Genomic DNA, 18,640 nt, shown 5'->3' with positions numbered 1-18,640 from the left:
ACCAATCAGAAGTAATGAAATTGAAACTGTGATTAAAAATCTTCCAACAAACAAAAGTCCAGGACCAGATGGCTTCACAGGTGAATTCTATCAAACATTTAGAGAAGAGCTAATACCCATCCTTCTCAAACTCTTCCAAAAAACTGCAGAGGAAGGAACACTCCCAAACTCATTCTATGAGGCCACCATCACCCTGATACCAAAACCAGACAAAGATACTAATAAAAAAGAAAATTACAGACCAATATCACTGATGAATATAGATGCAAAAATACTCAACAAAATACTAGCAAACAGAATCCAACAACACATTAAAAGGATCATACACCATGATCAAGTGGGATTTATCAAGGGATGCAAGGATTCTTCAACATACGTAAATCAAACAATGTGATATACCATATCTACAAATTGAAGAATAAAAACCATATGATCATCTCAATAGATGCAGAAAAAGCTTTGGACAAAATTCAACACCCATTTATCATAAAAACTCTCCAGAAAGTGGGCATAGAGGGAACCTACCTCAACATAATAAAGGCCATATACGACAAACCCACAGCAAACATCATTCTCAATGGTGAAAAAGTGAAACCATTTCCTCTAAGATCAGGAACCAGACAAGGATGTCCACTCTCACCACTATTATTCAACATAGTTTTGGAAGTCCTAGCCACGGCAATCAGAGAAGAAAAAGAAATAAAAGGAATACAAATTGGAAAAGAAGAAGTAAAACTGTCACTGTTTGCAGATGACATGATACTATACATAGAGAATCCTAAAAATGCCACCAGGAAACTACTACAGCTAATCAATGAATTTGGTAAAGTTGCAGGATACAAGATTAATGAACAGAAATCTCTTGCATTCCTATACAGTCATGATGAAAAATCTGAAAGATAAATTATGGAAACACTCCCATTTACCATTGCAACAAAGAGAATAAAATACCTAGGGATAAACCTACCTAGGGAGACAAAAGACCTGTATGCAGATAACTATAAGACACTGATGAAAGAAATTAAAGATGATACCAACAGATGGAGAGATATACCATGTTCTTGGATTGGAAGAATCAATATTGTGAAAATGACTATACTACCCAAAGCAATCTACAGATTCAGTGCAATCCCTATCAAATTACCAATGGCATTTTTTATAGAACTAGAACAAATCATCTTACAATTTGTATGGAGACACAAAAGACCCCAAATAGCCAAAGCAGTCTTGTGGGAAAAAATCGGAGCTGGAGGAATCCGACTCCCTGACTTCAGACTATAGTACAAAGCTACAGTAATCAAGACAATATGGTACTGGTACAAAAACAGAAAGATAGATCAATGGAAGAAGATAGAAAGCCCAGAGATGAACCCACGTACCTATGGCCAACTAATCTATGACAAAGGAGGCAAGGATATATAATGGAGAAAAGACAGCCTCTTCAATAAGTGGTGCTGGGAAAACTGGACATCTACACGTAAAAGAATGAAATTAGAGGGGCTTCCCTGGTGGCGAAGTGGTTGAGAATCTGCCTGCCAATGCAGGGGACACGGGTTCGAGCCCTGGTCCGGGAAGATCCCACATGCCGCGGAGCAACTAAGCCTGTGTGCCACAACTACTGAGCCTGCGCTCTAGAGCCTGTGAGCCGCAACTACTGAAGCCCATGCACCCAGAGCCCGTGCTCCTCAAAGAGAAGCCACTGCAATGAGAAGCGCACGCACCAAAACGAAGAGCAGCCCCTTCTCGCCGCAACTAGAGAAAGCCTGCTCGCAGCAACGAAGACCCAACACAGCCAAAAATAAATAAATAAAATAAATAAATTAAAAAAAACCCAAAAGAACGAAATTAGAACACTCCCTAACACCATACACAAAAATAAACTCAAAATGGATTAGAGACCTAAATGTAAGGCCAGACACTATAAAACTCTTAGAGGAAAACATAGGAAGAACACTCTTTGACATAAATCACAGCAAGATCTTTTTGATCCACCTCCTAGAGTGACGGAAATAAAAACAAAACTAAACAAATGGGACCTAATGAAACTTCAAAGCTTTTGCACAGCAAAGGAAACCATAAACAAGACGAAAAGACATCGCTCTGAATGGGAGAAAATATTTGCACATGAATCAACGGACAAAGGATTAATCTCCAAAATATATAAACAGCTCATGCAGCTCAATATTAGAAAAACAAACAACCCAATCCAAAAATGGGCAGAAGACCTAAATAGACCTTTCTCCAAAGAAGACATACATATGGCCAAGAAGCATATGAAAAGCTACTCAACATCACTAATTATTAGAGAAATGCAAATCAAAACTACAATGAGGTATCATCTCACACCAGTTAGAATGGGCATCATCAGAAAATCTACAAACAGCAAATGCTGGAGAGGGTGTGGAGAAAAGGGAACCCTCTTGCATTGTTGGTGGGAATGTAAATTGATACAGCCACTATGAAGAACAGTATGGAGGTTCCTTAAAAAACTAAAAATAGAATTACCATATGATCCAGCAATCCCACTACTGGGCATATACCCAGAGAAAACCATAATTCAAAAAGACATATGCACCCCAATGTTCATTGCAGCACTATTTACAATAGCCAGGTCATGGAAGCAACCTAAATGCCCATCGACAGACGAATGGATAAAGAAGCTGTTGTACATATATACAATGGAATATTACTCAGCCATAAAAGGAACGAAACTGAGTCATTTGTTGAGACGTGGATGGATCTAGAGACTGTCATACAGAGTGAAGTAAGTCAGAAAGAGAAAAACAAATATCGTATATTAACACATATATGTGGAACCTAGAAAAATGGTACAGATGAACCGGTTTGCAGGGCAGAAATTGAGACACAGATGTAGAGAACAAACGTATGGACACCAAGGGGGGAAAGCGGCGGGGTGGTGGGGGTGGTGGTGTGATGAATTGGGCGATTGGGATTGACATGTAGACACTGATGTGTATAAAATTGATGACTAATAAGGACCTGCTGTATAAAAAAATAAATTAAATAAAATTTGAAAATTAAAAAAAAAAGCTTTTGCTTATACACACAAGTTATTTTTTTCCTTAGAATTTGAATCTCTAAAACATTATGGTGATGATTATTATATAACAACCGCAAATAGTTAAAAGCCTTCCTAAAGTGGCTTATCGTAATTCTTTCACATATTTTAGTGAGGGAATTTATTTAAAAAATATCTTAATAATAAAATCAAGTATTCAGTTGTTATAAATGAGATCAAGATAGGTTGATAAGTTACAACAAATATATTTTTTCTGGGTAATGCATTTGCATTTATAGATATGAATTAAAATAGCCATTACCTTATTAGAACTTAAAAGAGAAATATGAAATGAGGTTTATTTTCTTAACGTTCAGAATTTATTTTCTTATTATAACTATAGGAGCATTATTTCAACATTATCCCAAACGAATTGTTCAGTACTTTCACTGATGTAGTAGCTATGTGCTTGAAATATTTTGCAAAAATTCTTGTTAACAACTCTCTTACTTTTGCTCCTTTTACTTATTTTCATCCAATAAAGCCATGTGAACCAATTAAAAAAAAAAAAGAAATGAATTCATTTAAAAAGCCAACTCAAAATTTCCCTAGTGCAACCTGTCCACTCTCATTTATCTTGTAATGCATTCTGACCTGTTTTATGTGGAAACCTATCCTCCATCATTTTGGGGGAAGCTTCGATTTCTTTCCCTCAATAGCACAAGCCATTGTTCTTGAGGTGCATGTATTGAGTTTTTACACACTTTTGCCATCTTGCAAAATATTTTTTGATAGTGACTCTATCCAGTTAAAATGCTAAGCCATACCCTTCTGTCTACGCCTTTCTCTGAGCATTAACACTGTTATCTGTGAACTTTATACACCATCATTAGGTCACTGTTGGAAACATAAACAAAGATGGGCATGGAACTGACTCTAGTTGCTGTAACCAAGTCCCAGGTAACAGTAATGCCCTGGCAGGCACTCCGAGTCAGGAGCATAATGGCCCTTTATTAAAACACCTTCACATCTCACTTGATCAGGTATGTGATCCTGATAAAGTTGCTTAACCTTTCTAAGGCTCACTTTCTAAACTACAAAACAGGTTAATACTGATAATTACCTTCTATGGAAGAATTAGAAGAGATAATATAGCTAATACTTAACACAGTACTTGATAGACAGTAATCACTCTAAATTTTAAATACTGAACTTTGTTCAAAAATAAATATTAATACATTTTAAACATGTTTAAAATGTCCCTGATACCTGAGATCACAACTGCCAAAAATTAGTAAAATTAAATATTAAAGAGATAAGCAATCTTATTTTCTGCAACTTCTTCGGGCATCTTTCTTAACAAAGAAAAACTAAATAATACATTAAACTGGAAACGTTATAAAACTCTGAAAATGAGAAAGAACTTCAAATGTGCCAAGGCTGGGTAATAAAAAGTCCAAGTTTTAGGCAACAATAATATTAAATTTAAGTAAAATTCAAGATAGATACTGGCACTATTTTCCCACAACAGTAAAGAAAACTATATTGCAAATTATCTGGAGTTGACAGAAGGTGTACTAAATTTGGGACATGGAATTCATATACAAAGAGAAACTACAGCTTACAAATGAGTGCTCATAATGACAACTAACCAGAGATTTAAACATTATCATCACCTGGCTGTACAAAAAGTAGCCATTGTCCAGGAGGAAGAAATTTTCCTCTACCCTCCTAGGTTCTCTGGCTGGTCTAAGAATTAAATTGACATGAGACAGATTAAGAGAAAATCAAACCAAAGTTTAATAACATGTAGACATGAAAGAGACCCAGAAAAACCAAGTAACTTGCCAAAATGGCTGAAACCCTCACCCTAAATACCATCTTCACCTAAAGACAAAGGAGGATGTTGGGGTAGGAGTTGGGACTTCAAACGTGAGGAAGGCATGGAGATGGAAAAGCAAACGTTTGGGAAACAAATGTTTGCTAGGCCTTGCAGAGACAATGGGACACAGAGTGGACTCTAAATCTCCAAGAGTTTCGTCCACCACACCTAGCCTGTATTCTTTGCAGATATTCCTGGTGATAGCTCTATTCCTGTTATAGGCCCTCTATCTAAACTCTTCAGGCAGTTAGAGGCAAGGTCAAAGGTGCTTCCAGAGGCTTTTTGGCCTTGATTGTTTTCAGCTTGAAACTGCATGCCAGAAACATTTTGGGGTAGCAAATTTTGTTCCCCTGCACCATCATCAATGTAACTATTGCACTGAATACCAGTTTTCCATTTATTGAAATTATCTTTTTTTTTTTTTTAAAGATATACCAGGTTTAAAATATTCTGTTCAAACTGGAAAATTGGTTATTAAAGTCTTATAGGGGAGCAAAACTTGCCACCCCAAAATGTCTTTCTGGCATGAAAATTATTTTTGAGCTGAAACCAATCAAGGCCCAAAAGGACGAAACTTGACCTTCTCCCAGCTACCTAAAAAAATGTCAGTAGAGGATCTGTTCCAGGAAGGGACCTATCACCATAGATTTATTATAGTATGAACTATGTATGAAGACAGGGAGGAACTTAGCGAAGTTTGTTAAAAATTCCTTTGTGTCCTACTGTCTTTGCATGGCCTAGCAAACATTTACCAAACATTTGCTTTTCTATCTCCTTGTCAATTGCCTCTCCCGCTTTGAGGTCCCAAACCACTATCCCCAACATCCTCCTTAGTCTTTAGCTAAAGATGGTATTTAAGGTGAGGGTTTCAGCCATTTTGGTGAGTTATTCACAGTTTTTCTGGGTCTCTCCCATATACACGTTAGTAAACTTTAGTTTTTCTCCTGTTAATCTGTCAATAATCTCATGTCAATTTAGTTCTTAGACCAGCCAGAAGAAACTAGAAGGGTAGAGGAAAATTTCTTCCTCCCCAATAGTCTCTTAAGAATTTTTTTAAATGGATATATCTGGATATATCTAGTATAGTAAATGACAAATGGTGGAGGTGAAATGAGAAGGAATTCTAATTAGATATAGATAGCAAGAAGCCTGTGGAGAATTGAAAAGTGGTTTTGTCTCCCCACCCCAAAAAACAAAGGCAGTAACAGGTTAGCTAAAAGTTTCCTCTAGCTCGCACTAGGGCTACCTAAATCAGCATGCGTTTGGTAAGCAGTTATTAATGAGGCTCCTACCTCACCTATTTCTATCAAAATACTTTAGCTGAGGTGTATATTGAAATTATTTGTTCACTCCTCTTTCTCCCCAACACTAAACTTTTAATGAACCACTAAGAGTCTTATAATCAGGAACATTGTTCAATTTATTTTTGTTATAGTCCTGAAAGCTAGGATAATGTCTAGCATACAGGAGCATGCAATGTGGCTATTCTGCATTTATTTAACCAATGACATCTCAATTTCACCTTTACAGCTTAGACAACTTTTAATAACATTATTGATGTGAGAAATTTTCTTCTAGAAACCTGATAGTTCTTATAGATGTTGTCATGTTTTAAAATTTTTGTGTCTTCATTTCTGTGAAGATCTATAATGAAATTAATAAAGGCTGAGTCTGGATCATCTGGACGCTTGTTATCTTACTACTTAATACTGTCCTGTGATTTCAGTGTTTTTGACTGGGTTGGTATCAAACAGCAAAGCTACTTTAATTGTTGCAGGCTAATACTAACAGAAGCAGAGTACATTGAAAATTACATTACAGCATCAGGAATAAATGGAGGTTATGAAGCAGTTCAAGTAGAGGAAAGTAGTGTAAGAATATTAGCATGGGACAGGACATTAACAGCACTCTGAATTGAAACTCACACTATATTATCTATACCATATTCACACTAGCAAGTGGCAATTTAGTTTCAGTATTCCTTTGTCACATTAATATTGTTAGGTTAAATTTTGCTACTTTGTAACACTATTTAACTTATAAATCTGTATTTTACAGTTATGTATGAGTACATGCATAGTAAGTTAAGATCAGTTTTATGTTGTACATATTTAAGATTATAAAATGTAATATGTCAACACAGGGGGTTTCATTTCTGTTTAAAACAGTCCTACGTATTACTCTTGATTGAAAAACACGTTTTCAGAATTCCAAAATGCACTTCAGGGTCTCTAAACACAATGAAACCAGTAGTTTTGGAAGTTCACAGACTTCACCAATTTCCCAAGGGAAGTCCAAGATTCCCCAAAGACGAGAAATCAGTTTTGGAATAAGTAATCTGAAAATTTGGTACTTACTGGGAAAGCACCATCTCCTAATCTCTTAAGGTTCAAGGGAGGATGCTATCATTGAATTTTTCATGATTTGGTGAAAAGTTCATGATCAACTTCTGTTAAAGGTTTCACTGCCTTCAGCTAAACACGTATCCTCTGTTCAACTAAGCTAAGCACTTCATTTTCTGCTTTATTTTCATCCTGGACTTCCCACTTATTATCTACCTTGTTAGACAAATACCATTCTACCCTTCAGGAGGTTAAGAAATTAGAAGCTTACAATATCGTAGGTACAGATAAACCTTTCTTAGTTTTATTTATTTAAATTATGTTTTATTATCGATATTATTTCCTACTGATACCCACCACCTGAGCAGAGAACCTATTTGACCAATCTTTGATTCAAAACTGCTACCCTTAATAAATCATGTATCAAATGCTATCAACCATCACATGGAGTTTATTTAATGGGCTTGGTGCTTTTTAATAGGAAACCTCGCCCCAGTAGTCAAGGGGCAAAGTGTACATAAAACAAGTTTAATGTTGACTGTAACTACCTTCTTTTGTCCCTGCCTTGCAATATAAAGGGAATAAGAGGTGTTAATTAAATTTTCCTGTTATTTGCATAAGTGACATGAATGTATTTTTAAAATTGTAGTTGAAGACATTTGTAGTTCTTGGATTAAAGAGACTAGATACTGCCAAAATTAATAGTATTTAGTGGTAGAGTTTCTTTTTTTTTTTTGATTTACCTTTTGTCTATTTAATAATTAAATGCAACCAATCTCAAAACTGTACTTATTCCATTTTTTACACTGCTGCTTATTCCTTCTACTTGACTCTCTCCTGTAATCTCTCCTATAATCCAGACTCTAATTTTTTGAAAATCCCACACAATTCCAAAATTCAAAAATTCTTCCCTGCCACTCTACTCCCCAGTAAGTTTCCCACTCTCAATTTTTTTTGTATATAACCTGACATTTTATTTTTTTCCCCAAAATGCCTTTCTTACATGAATGTTATATCTTTCCTGTTGCCCTACCACAAAACCTAGAAAAAAAGAAGGCTGTGAATAACTATTTATTGATACAATGGAACTTATATTTTAGAATTAAAAATGCTCCCTACACCTACACTCCCACTGCTCCCAACACTTATTAGTTAAACCCTTATGATATACTTGGTTAGAGGTATTTTCATTTATAGTTAAAAAGTATAGTAATGAGGAAATATTTTTCAAACTAGTTTTTGAGTAACAAAGTACAATAAGTCATGCATAAGTACAGATTAGCATAGACATTCCAATCACCTGCTAAATGTTTCACATAATTTATTATCACTTCACATTCAATGGTTAAGATGGCTTCTTATAAACAGGGATAACATTAAGCTAACTAATGAAAAGGGGGCAAAACCATGTCTACTTAGTATCTCTGATTATATAGTCTATTTCCATTCAAGAAAAACAAATATTTAACTGTTATATATTTTCATTTTTCCTACAGTCATTAAAACAAAGTTTTTTTCCCTGAAACACTCTTTTCTTCTAGAGAACTGTTTTAATGTCTGAAGCAGAACAGTAATTAACCCTTTGAAGATGAAAAACAATGGCCTTCAAAAAGCAATTCTAAAAGATCATGGTCTCAGGACCCTTTATACTCTTACAAATTATTCAGGACCCCAAAAAAGCCTTAGTTGGACTACCTATATTGATATTTACTACATTTGAAATTGAAACTGAGACATTTTAAAAATATTAATTAGCTTAAAAATAACAATTCAATAACGTTTTAACATAAATTTGATTTCTATTAATAATAACTACTTTCCAAAACAAAATATAATTAATGAGAAGAGTGGCACTGCCTTACATTTTGCACATCTTTTTAATGTCTGGCTTAATAGGAGAAGCTGGATTCTCATACTGGTTTCTTCTTTCAATCTATTATGATATATTGTTTTGATTGAAGTGAAAGAACCAAGCCTCTAAATAGAAATGGATTTTAAAAGGGGAGAAGAATCTTAATAACCTTTTCAGAGAATTACTGATAGTTTTCTTTGCTATTAAAACAAATTCTCAGGCCCTACCATACCTACTGAATCAAAAACTCTGAGCCTGGGGCCCAGCAATCTGTATTTCAACTGGCTCTCTTGATTCTAATATACTCAGAAGCTTGAGGACTTCTGGTCTACCTTATACTGACTAATACAACTCTCAGCCTCAGTCAGGTCATCGTGGAGGGGACAGTGGCAAGATGAATCACCTAAATGAATTAAAACTCATATTCAGACTAATGGTTATAGTTTCCTTGTGCTGTTCAACATCATTACCTTAAAATTTGACACTTTTTTTGGTTCTGGGATTACTATAAAAATAACTTTTTAATATTTTAGTTTATGAAGTTTTGAATGCTTTAAAATACATTAAAATGTAACCTCCCCCCAAATTATTCATTTCGAAGCAAAACAGTGTCTACCCAGCATTAAGGAATATATCATCTGATAAAACTTACATTAAAAAATTTACTATCCTAATCTACAGTTTTACTTCAGTGACTGAATTAAGCTTTGCCATATAAAAGGTAATCCGAAAGGAAGTAGATTCATTTCCCTCCATAATCTGACATCAAATTTCTCTAACCAGCCTATATATTACCTGCAAAGGCATGGCTTATTTCAGCTTCTGGATATTTTACTGGAATGTGTGCTTTTCTCCATTTGTATCCCATACAAATCCAACACATTCTTCATGACCCAGTCTAAGTTACTCTATCCATAAAGTAATTTGCACCTCCTTAGGTAAAAAAAGTATAGCCCTTTATCATTTTTTATTACCTCTAATGAGAAGATACAATGTTCTTCTCAAACAAACTTAAAAAAAAAAAAGCAGCCTCTACAAAAATTAACATTTTCCTTATGATAGGTTTCAGTTAACATACAGACTGACTTCCTGATACTAAATATTTAAGAAACTTTCAAAAGATCGGATTTTAAATAATGTTAAAAAGAAAATTAGTCACATGAAGACAAGTCCTCATTATTTCAACATCTAAAGTAATGATCGGACTTCCCTGGTGGTACAGTGGTTGAGAATCTGCCTGCTAATGCAGGGGACACGGGTTCGAGCCCTGGTCTGGGAGGATCCCGCATGCCGCGGAGCAGCTAGGCCCGTGAGCCACAAATACTGAGCCTGCACGTCTGGAGCCTGTGCTCCGCAACAAGAGAGGCCACGATAGTGAGAGGCCCGTGCACCGCGATGAAGAGTGGCCCCCGCTTGCCGCAACTGGAGGAAGCCCTCGCACAGAAACGAAGACCCAACACAGCCATAATAAATAAATAAAAAATAATTAAAGGTGCTAATAATTAAAAAAAAAAAAAAAAAGCCAGACCCTTAGCTCTTAAAAAAATAAATAAAGTAATGATCAATAAAGACTAAAAAAGTACTTATGGATAAAAAGGGAAGGTCTTATGTGCTTGGCTCTCTTTTGCATATATCAACTGAGAAATACAAATCAAACTGGTAAATAATAGTATATCCACAATCTATAGTAAAAATAAGTTTTGACAGGAAACAGATTTTTCTGAAACCCTGAGGATAGATTAAAATGACATGAAAAAACCTAGTTCATTTACTTATTTTCAAAGCATTTACTAGGTGCCTACTGTGCACAGAGTTTTTTATACTCCTTTCTCTCATGTTCCAGAGAATAAACAAGCACATATACTAAAATAATGAGCCACTCAAAAGAGATTTTAGAGGGCAGTAACTTACAGGAGTTTGGATTTTAGGGTGGAAAAAGTTTTTGAGATATATTATTTTCTTATCTCTAAAATTATGATTACAAATAACAGGTATATAAGCTAAATGAGGAAGGCATTCTTATTTCCTGGTGGTGAAATAAACAAACAAAACCATAATAGTTAGCCCACAAGGAATGTTTACTATGTGCTCAGTACAATACAAAATTCTACCATATTAAATCATTCAACCCTCACACCAGGAGAGAGATTCTATTATTATTTATGCATTGAGAAGAAGAGACTGAGACACAGATATATTAGATAACTTGATCGGTCATACAATGGTGGAGCGGCAATTTAAACACAAAGAATTTGACTTGAGAGCTTGACATATTAACTCCTATGTGAGATTGTTCCCCAGAATTAAAAAAAGGGAAGTGAATCAACTGTACATAAAATTAAAGAATGATAAGATCAGGATAGGAGATGTATTGAAAGCAATGTGCAATTAGGATAAAAATGACTATTTTTCTTTCCTCTGAGCTTTCTGACAAAAGGCTCAAAGGATATTACTCTGAAGTGCCACCACAGACAAAAAAGCTACCACTTCTCTCACTATATAAATGGATAAGCCCAGGTTAACAAGGCCATCTTTAGGGCCTACAAAAAACTTTCCATTTACTACAGATACCCAGTTCCTACTTCTCTTTTGTGAATGTTTTTCAGTTATTTACATATTAATTTTATATGTTACTTATATCATAAAGTCTGTATACCATAAACAAACAGCACGTTTTTCAGTTATACTGGTCCTTTTTTTCCCCCTCAAATTCTCAAAAATAAAAACAAAACTTTTTCCAAAGAGTTGAGATAAACTCAAGTCTAATTTCATTTGAGCCCTGCCACAATTGAATTACCCTGAATAAACTTCTTAAAGCTTCTTCAAAGGACAGCAACTATGAAAAAAATTCACTTTTTTTCCAATCCTGTATCACAGCTTAAATTTTGTAGTTTCTTGCCAAAATAATATATTAATGCATTAATAAGTGAAATATCATTCACCCCAAATATGTTTGTAGAAAACCATAACATTGACAAAGGAATTTCCAGACTTTTACATTTGTGGTAGATACACAACGCCCTCTGCTGCACAAGTTGAGGAAACTTCAACCAAGTTAAAAATATCCACAACCAATTAAAGCATGGGCAAAAAATTTCTGGGAAATCTGAAATTGAGACTTATATTTTGCATTTTTGTACATTATCATTGTACAGATTTTGAAATTCTCTATAAGAGATGAAACATTTTCCTCCACACATTCCTGAAGTTCTTAGTCTGACCCTTTTCTGTCTCATCTATATTTACAGGTGGAACAGTGTGTATTTAGGGTGAATCCCCAAAAGACCACAGTGAAATGAAATCTGGGTGTCTCCTTCCTCTCTGTTCCATCTCTCATACCAGGGAACTGGGCACTGACAAATCAGTAGTACTCTGATTACAATTCCAAACCATCTAAACTTGCCCAAGAAAAACAAACACACACACACACACACACACACACACACACACACACAAACCTGCCCAAGCTGGAAAATGAGAATAGAAGACAAAAGGTATTTTATTTTGAAGAATGGGAGAAATGCTATTTATCATTAATAAAAGCTCCATCAACACTGAGAGACTGTAGAGTTATATAAGAGAATCTAAAGTTCTAAGTTTTTTAATATGTTATGGTCTGTGTTGAAGGCACAATGGATCCAAAATATACAATGGAAGATGCTTCATAATATTCAAGGCATTTTTAAGTACAAGCATTGAAATCTATTTCCTGCAATGAAACACCTTCAAAATTCATTTTAAATATGTAATAGTTGTCTAAACTATACAAAGTCTAATTATAACATATGTAATTAATATAACTTGAAACTGCTTTGCAATATGGACTGTTAGTAAAAAATGAGTAGACACACAAACATTTTAAAATAAATCATTATAAATTTCTAGAAGTTGAGGAATGTATTATATACTTCCATTTGTCTTGACATAATCAGTCTTTCCTTATACAATCCAATTTCATTCAAACTAAATCCAAAAATTTAAAACATTTATCCTAGTGAGGAAGATGTAAAATGCTTGTTGTATGATATAAGTGGATGAAATTATTAAAGAGCAGTTAAGAAGAAATAACTCAAAGAAATGCTGTTTTAAAAGAAAGAGAATGTGCCTCTTATCTAGCACATTTTAAGGTAAGCTTAAAACAAAATTTAGAGCACCCTCTAGTGGAAAACTGGTGACAAGAAGCTTATAACCTGTTTTTGAAATTTTACAATTCAATTTCCACACAAGTATCTATGACCTGGGCCAAAAAAGTATATTAGGTAGACCTTTCTTTCCAAATCTTACTCTTAAAGTATCCCCATCAATACACACAGACACACACAAGACAGAGCAGTTCTCAAAGTCCAACAGAAAACGGTCTATTATTTATCAATTTCCAAAAGAAGAGACAAGTAAGATCTGTGAATATAACATTATAGATGTAATGCTACTCTATACATTAAAGAATTCCACTGTGGTTATAAAATGATTACAATATAAAAACAAATGGAATTATTTTGGTAGTTTGATTCTTGTGGTTAAAAGATTCAACTGAAAAAGAGAGCTAAGAAAACAACACAGGAAAACTTTTTCCAAATTATAATTTTTTCCAAACACAGCATAACGTTTTATAAATATCCTTTGCTAAATTAGTAAATTTGGCAAGAACCTCCAATGCAATCTGATTATACTCCTTCAGGCTTTGGTAATTAAAGGGACTGCCTGGCGTTGATATAGACATGGTTCCCACATGCAAATTTTACCAGATTATTTTTCACACCAATAATTTAAAACTGAATATATGAAATTCCAGACTACATGAATTAACATGGTTACTATATTAATAATTAGTCAGGCTATACTCAATATATTATGTTAAATTTTTGGTATCAAAATTTGGAGGAATACTAACAAACTACATAATGTCCTTACCTGAGAGACTATTTTAAGGGTACTTTAAAATCTATTTTTTGTGAACGGCTGAAGAAACTTGGATTATTTGGCATATGGAAGAAAAGGCTACATAGAAGAACAGAAATATTTATTCATTAATTCAACAATGATTTATCAAACATTTTAGCTAGGCATTGTTCAAGGCTCTGGAGGCACGGTGGCAAGGTGCATGGACAAGGTCCCTGCGCTCATGGAACCTACATCCGGAATGGGAGAGGGTGATGATTAAGAAGTCAACAAGCTCCATGAGGGCTAGGATTTCTGTCCTGTTTATTTTGGTATCCCTAGCACTTAGAACAATACCTAAAATATAGTAGGTGCTCAATAAATATTTGTTGAATTATATTAAAAAAAGATACCTTCAGCTAGTGATAAGTGCTATAAAGAAAACAAAACAGAATAATAAATAGAGAGTAATGGAGAGGAGTGGGGTGGCAGGTATATAAATATTATTTGACTGGAGAGTTAGAAAAGGCTACTCTAAAAAGATGCCATTCAATCTTAGACTTACTAACCAAAGTCTTGAAAGATCTGAGAGAAGAGCTTCCCAGGAAGAAGAAACAACAAGGACACTTGCCCAAGACAGGAGTGATTTTACATTCAGACATTCAAACCTGTTAGTGTAGGCAAGCCACAATGGCTACAGTAAAGAGTTCAGATTTTAATCATACAGTTTGGGCAAAAGATATTGGTGGTTTCAAATGGGATCAAAGCAGTGGAAATGAAGAGGGGGTAACTTTATGATTTATTTTGGTGAGCAGTAGATACAATTTGATAATAGATTCGATATGTAAGATGAAGTCAATAGTGCAATTAAAAATGACTCCCAAGTCTGGGGTGTAAACAACTGAGTAGGTGATGTTACTATTTATTAAGATGGGGAAACCAAGTGAGGAGCAGCTTATCAGGCAGGTAGTGGAGGAAGAAAACAACTTTTATGACTAGCTGTATATTTAGGATTTCAAGTAAACAGCTAATGAAATGGACTGAAATAGAGTAAGTTTGGAAGTTGCACAGAGATGGTGTTTAAAGCCATGGGGCCAAGGAGTTATTAGGAAGAAGAAGGATGAGAATGATTATTCCACATAACTCCAAGGGGAAAAGGTAAAGAATTAAAGATAGAAGTTAATGTGAGTTCAGTGTTGTTTGATAAGAGAAAGAACATTTAAACATTCTAACTAGAGCTGTACAGTAAGAGATTGGACTGCTTGCAAACATTATGGGCTTCCCACTAAAGAAGGCATTTCAAGAAGTAAGGACTAGATGACCATCTGTAGGATTTCTACTAAAGCAGTTCTTATAAGGGATGGGAGATTCCCTTACATGTCCTTCCAAGGTACCATATAAAGGGACTTCAATTTAAATTCACTTATGCAATTTATTTTCTTACGAAGTAGATTCCAGGGCAAAAATCACTGGCATATAAAATGTATATCTGCTACTAGCCATTATTTGTTACCTGTTTTTGTCAGCAAAAGGTTATCCAGGTGCCTGTCTCCAACTCCAAGAATATATGTAATCACGCAATATCCAGCTGCAATAACAGTTCAAAAACAAAAGACAAAAGAATTGTGAAAAACACATGCAAACCAGGTAATACATACAACTGAATACAACAGCAGTTTGTGCTACTTTAATTTCAAATTGATTACTACTCTTTCTGAATTCTTACCTAAGTTCTCAAATTAAATGTGTAATCTTTGACTCTATGAAGAGGTTATCACTTGAAACTCAAATTATTTGCAACAGAAAAAATATCCTGTAAAATTCTGTCAAATTATAAAAGTCACTTTAATCAAAAGTTAAATGAGGTTTCAGAAACCTTAATTATAACATGTGTCTATCCTTTTTCATTTCAAATTAGATATATGTTAAGAATGACTGTGAAAAAAATGTGTCTGCAGAAACACACATAATGAAGTCAACCATCCCACAACCACCTTATCTATACTATAACAAAAGTAAGTGCAGAATTAAAAAAAAAAATCTTTAGAGAAACAATCTTGAAGTGCCAGCAGATAGAAAAACAAATGAATTCACGTGAGTGGTAAAGGCATGTATGAAGTTCACAGCATAATCCTCTAAATTAAGACAAATTACATGAGCAGGACCAGGGGCAGAGTCACTGTCTCTACCTTTATTCTCTTTTTCTTTCTCTTCTAAAGTCTGGAAACCTGGTGCACGATGAAAGTGCTCAAAAAATATAAGCAAATAACACTTGTTTGAAGCTGTTTTTTTTCTGTTCTGTTTCTCGCATTAGTAACTTAAGAACAAATGCAACTAGCAAACACACATATGACTATGCCAGTATTTACAAACACGTTTATTTCAGACACTATGTAGAAAAAAGATCGGACCACCTGTTAATGACCAAATTAATCCTGTCTAAATTCGATTAATACTAAAGTTCATTTAATTCAGGTTCTGAAGGCCATTCTGGAAGTCCAAAAGTGACTTAAGCAATGACATCCATCATCAGATTAATCTTCAATTACAATTATAAACACAGTTACAATTTATTGAAGGCTAGGTTCTTAGCTAGGCAAACTACATTCATCATGTCTAACGCTTTTAATGATGTCAGTTAAGTATTATCACCATCCCTCAAATGAAAAAACCTAAGGCTCCAGAAGTTAACAGGATTGTCCAAGGTCACTGGGCTGGGGTTTAAAACTAAGTTAGACTCTAACATCATTGCTTATGCCACTTTTGCACTGTACTCTGTGTAATTCCTCCTTCCCAAAGTGGCTATTTTGGTGGATGTAACATTCAACAAGATATTTAAGCTCAAGTATATTTGTTTAGAATAACTCACCATACCCTAATTCTAGATAAAATTATATATATTTCAAAGTATATCCATATGTAGAGAATGAATGAAAGATAGCATACTATCATTCAAAAAAATGCTTCTAATCATATTACTGGTCTACTAATAATTTTCACTTAACTGTAACAAATCAGTTACAGTTGACTAAACAAATCAGTTATTCTCAAAATATAGTCTGTAGTGTGACGAGGACTACTAGTTTGCCAACAACGCAATATCCTATGTACACTTCTTCCTTAAAACAAGACCAAACTAAGATTTCTGGGGCAAGACTGTACCTACATAAAAGACTACATTTCCCAGCCTCACTTGAAGTTAGGCCTGTCCAGTAAGACGTAGGCAAATGTAGTTTTGTGGTGAGCATTTTTATAGAGGGAGCTGACCAAGGGAATCAGAGACCTTGGTTGACACTAACATCCCTAAAGAGTTAAAACAACAACAGTAATGGCTTACATCTGGGCTTCTTACAAAAAAGAAAGTAACTGTTACGTGTGTAAACCACTATAGTTAGATTATGTTAACTGATGCTGAATGAAACTGGTAGTTGGGCCACTGGGGGACTTGAGGGTCATTTATATAAAGGATGAGCAAATACAGCTTGATGGCCCAAATTGGTCCCCCTCTGTTTTTATATTTTATAAAGAAACTTTATTGGAACAGAGCCGCGCCCATTTATTTCAATATTTCTTAAGCACTATAATGGCCTGGTTGAATGGTTGCAACAGAGACCACCTGGCCTGAAAAGTATAAATATATTTACTATCTGAAAGGCTTTAGGGAAAAATTGACTGACATTTGATCTAGGGCATTGCTACTCAAAATGTGATACACAGACTGGCAGTTTCACTACCACCTAGAATCTTGTTAAAAATGCAAACTCTTAAGCCTTACTTCATTCCTATTGCATCAGAGTCTCCAGGGGCAGTGTCCAGAGAGTGATTGTTATATATATCAAAGTTTGAAAAGCCCTCTCTAGTGTTCTAATGCACCTAAGAATCCCCTGGGAATCCTGTATGCAGATTCTGATCCAAACAGCAGGGGAAAGGCCTGAGAGTCTGTAATACAAACAAGTGCCCAGGTGAAGCTAATGCTGTTGGATTATACTTGCAGTAGCATTGCTCTAAAACTGCTGCAAAATATGCAGTTCCACAAATGACTAAAGGCTCTCCACTGAAAAACTAGTAAGTGACTTAACTGAAGGATATTAAATCTGATATTGGTAAAGAGAACTGAGAACACATCAGAACTTAGCACACTGAGTTCTCTAATAAGGGATTCACTTAGAAATCTGGTTGCCACTTGTCAAGGATACAAAACTCCTACTGATAATATGCATATGAAGATAGCTGAAACTCCTGCAATTTTCATAAAGAACATCATTGTGTTATCAGTGCATCTGAGTTGTTACATGGTACTAGTTATCTTCTTATTAATTATAAATTACAATTAGTTTAATTTTTATCACTATTTACTTTGTTTCAAGTTGTTTAGCTATCTCTATGAAAGTAATGATTCACATATACAGCAACAGTATTTTTGACCTAAAATTTTCATGTAACTAGACATGTATGAATTATGCCTGTCTCTACTGATAAAACAAGATGTTTTTATAAACTACTCTTTATCATCAAATTTGATTTCTCAGTAATATTTCATTGTTATTACTGGATTATTTTCCAATGGAAGTGGAAAATGTATGAAAAAGAGCCTTTTTACCCTGCCTCAGTGTGTTAAGGTCATAAATATGTTGGATGATCATTTCAATAAATGTTTTTTAAGTCAA

General features: G+C 34.6%; 1 protein-coding gene across 4 annotated transcripts in view; it reads right to left on the bottom strand.

Annotated features, from left to right (window-relative positions):
- Nucleotides 1-18,640, bottom strand: part of PIK3C3 (phosphatidylinositol 3-kinase catalytic subunit type 3) — a 167,434-nt gene that overhangs the window by 21,825 nt on the left and 126,969 nt on the right. For all 4 annotated transcript variants that reach the window (XR_005016191.1, XR_005016190.1, XM_036823238.1 and 1 more), the window contains exon 21: nucleotides 15,487-15,561. Coding sequence is in view for 2 of the 4 variants with exons in the window: in XM_036823238.1 (XP_036679133.1) it covers nucleotides 15,487-15,561 (75 nt within the window). In the remaining 2 variants the exon portion in view is untranslated. The remainder of the gene's footprint in view (nucleotides 1-15,486; nucleotides 15,562-18,640) is intronic.

Source organism: Balaenoptera musculus, chromosome 14, assembly GCF_009873245.2.
Source record: "Balaenoptera musculus isolate JJ_BM4_2016_0621 chromosome 14, mBalMus1.pri.v3, whole genome shotgun sequence".
Lineage (NCBI taxonomy): Eukaryota > Metazoa > Chordata > Mammalia > Artiodactyla > Balaenopteridae > Balaenoptera > Balaenoptera musculus.
The sequence above is the reverse complement of the archived record's forward strand: the minus strand, read 5'-3'. Positions and strand labels throughout refer to the sequence as shown.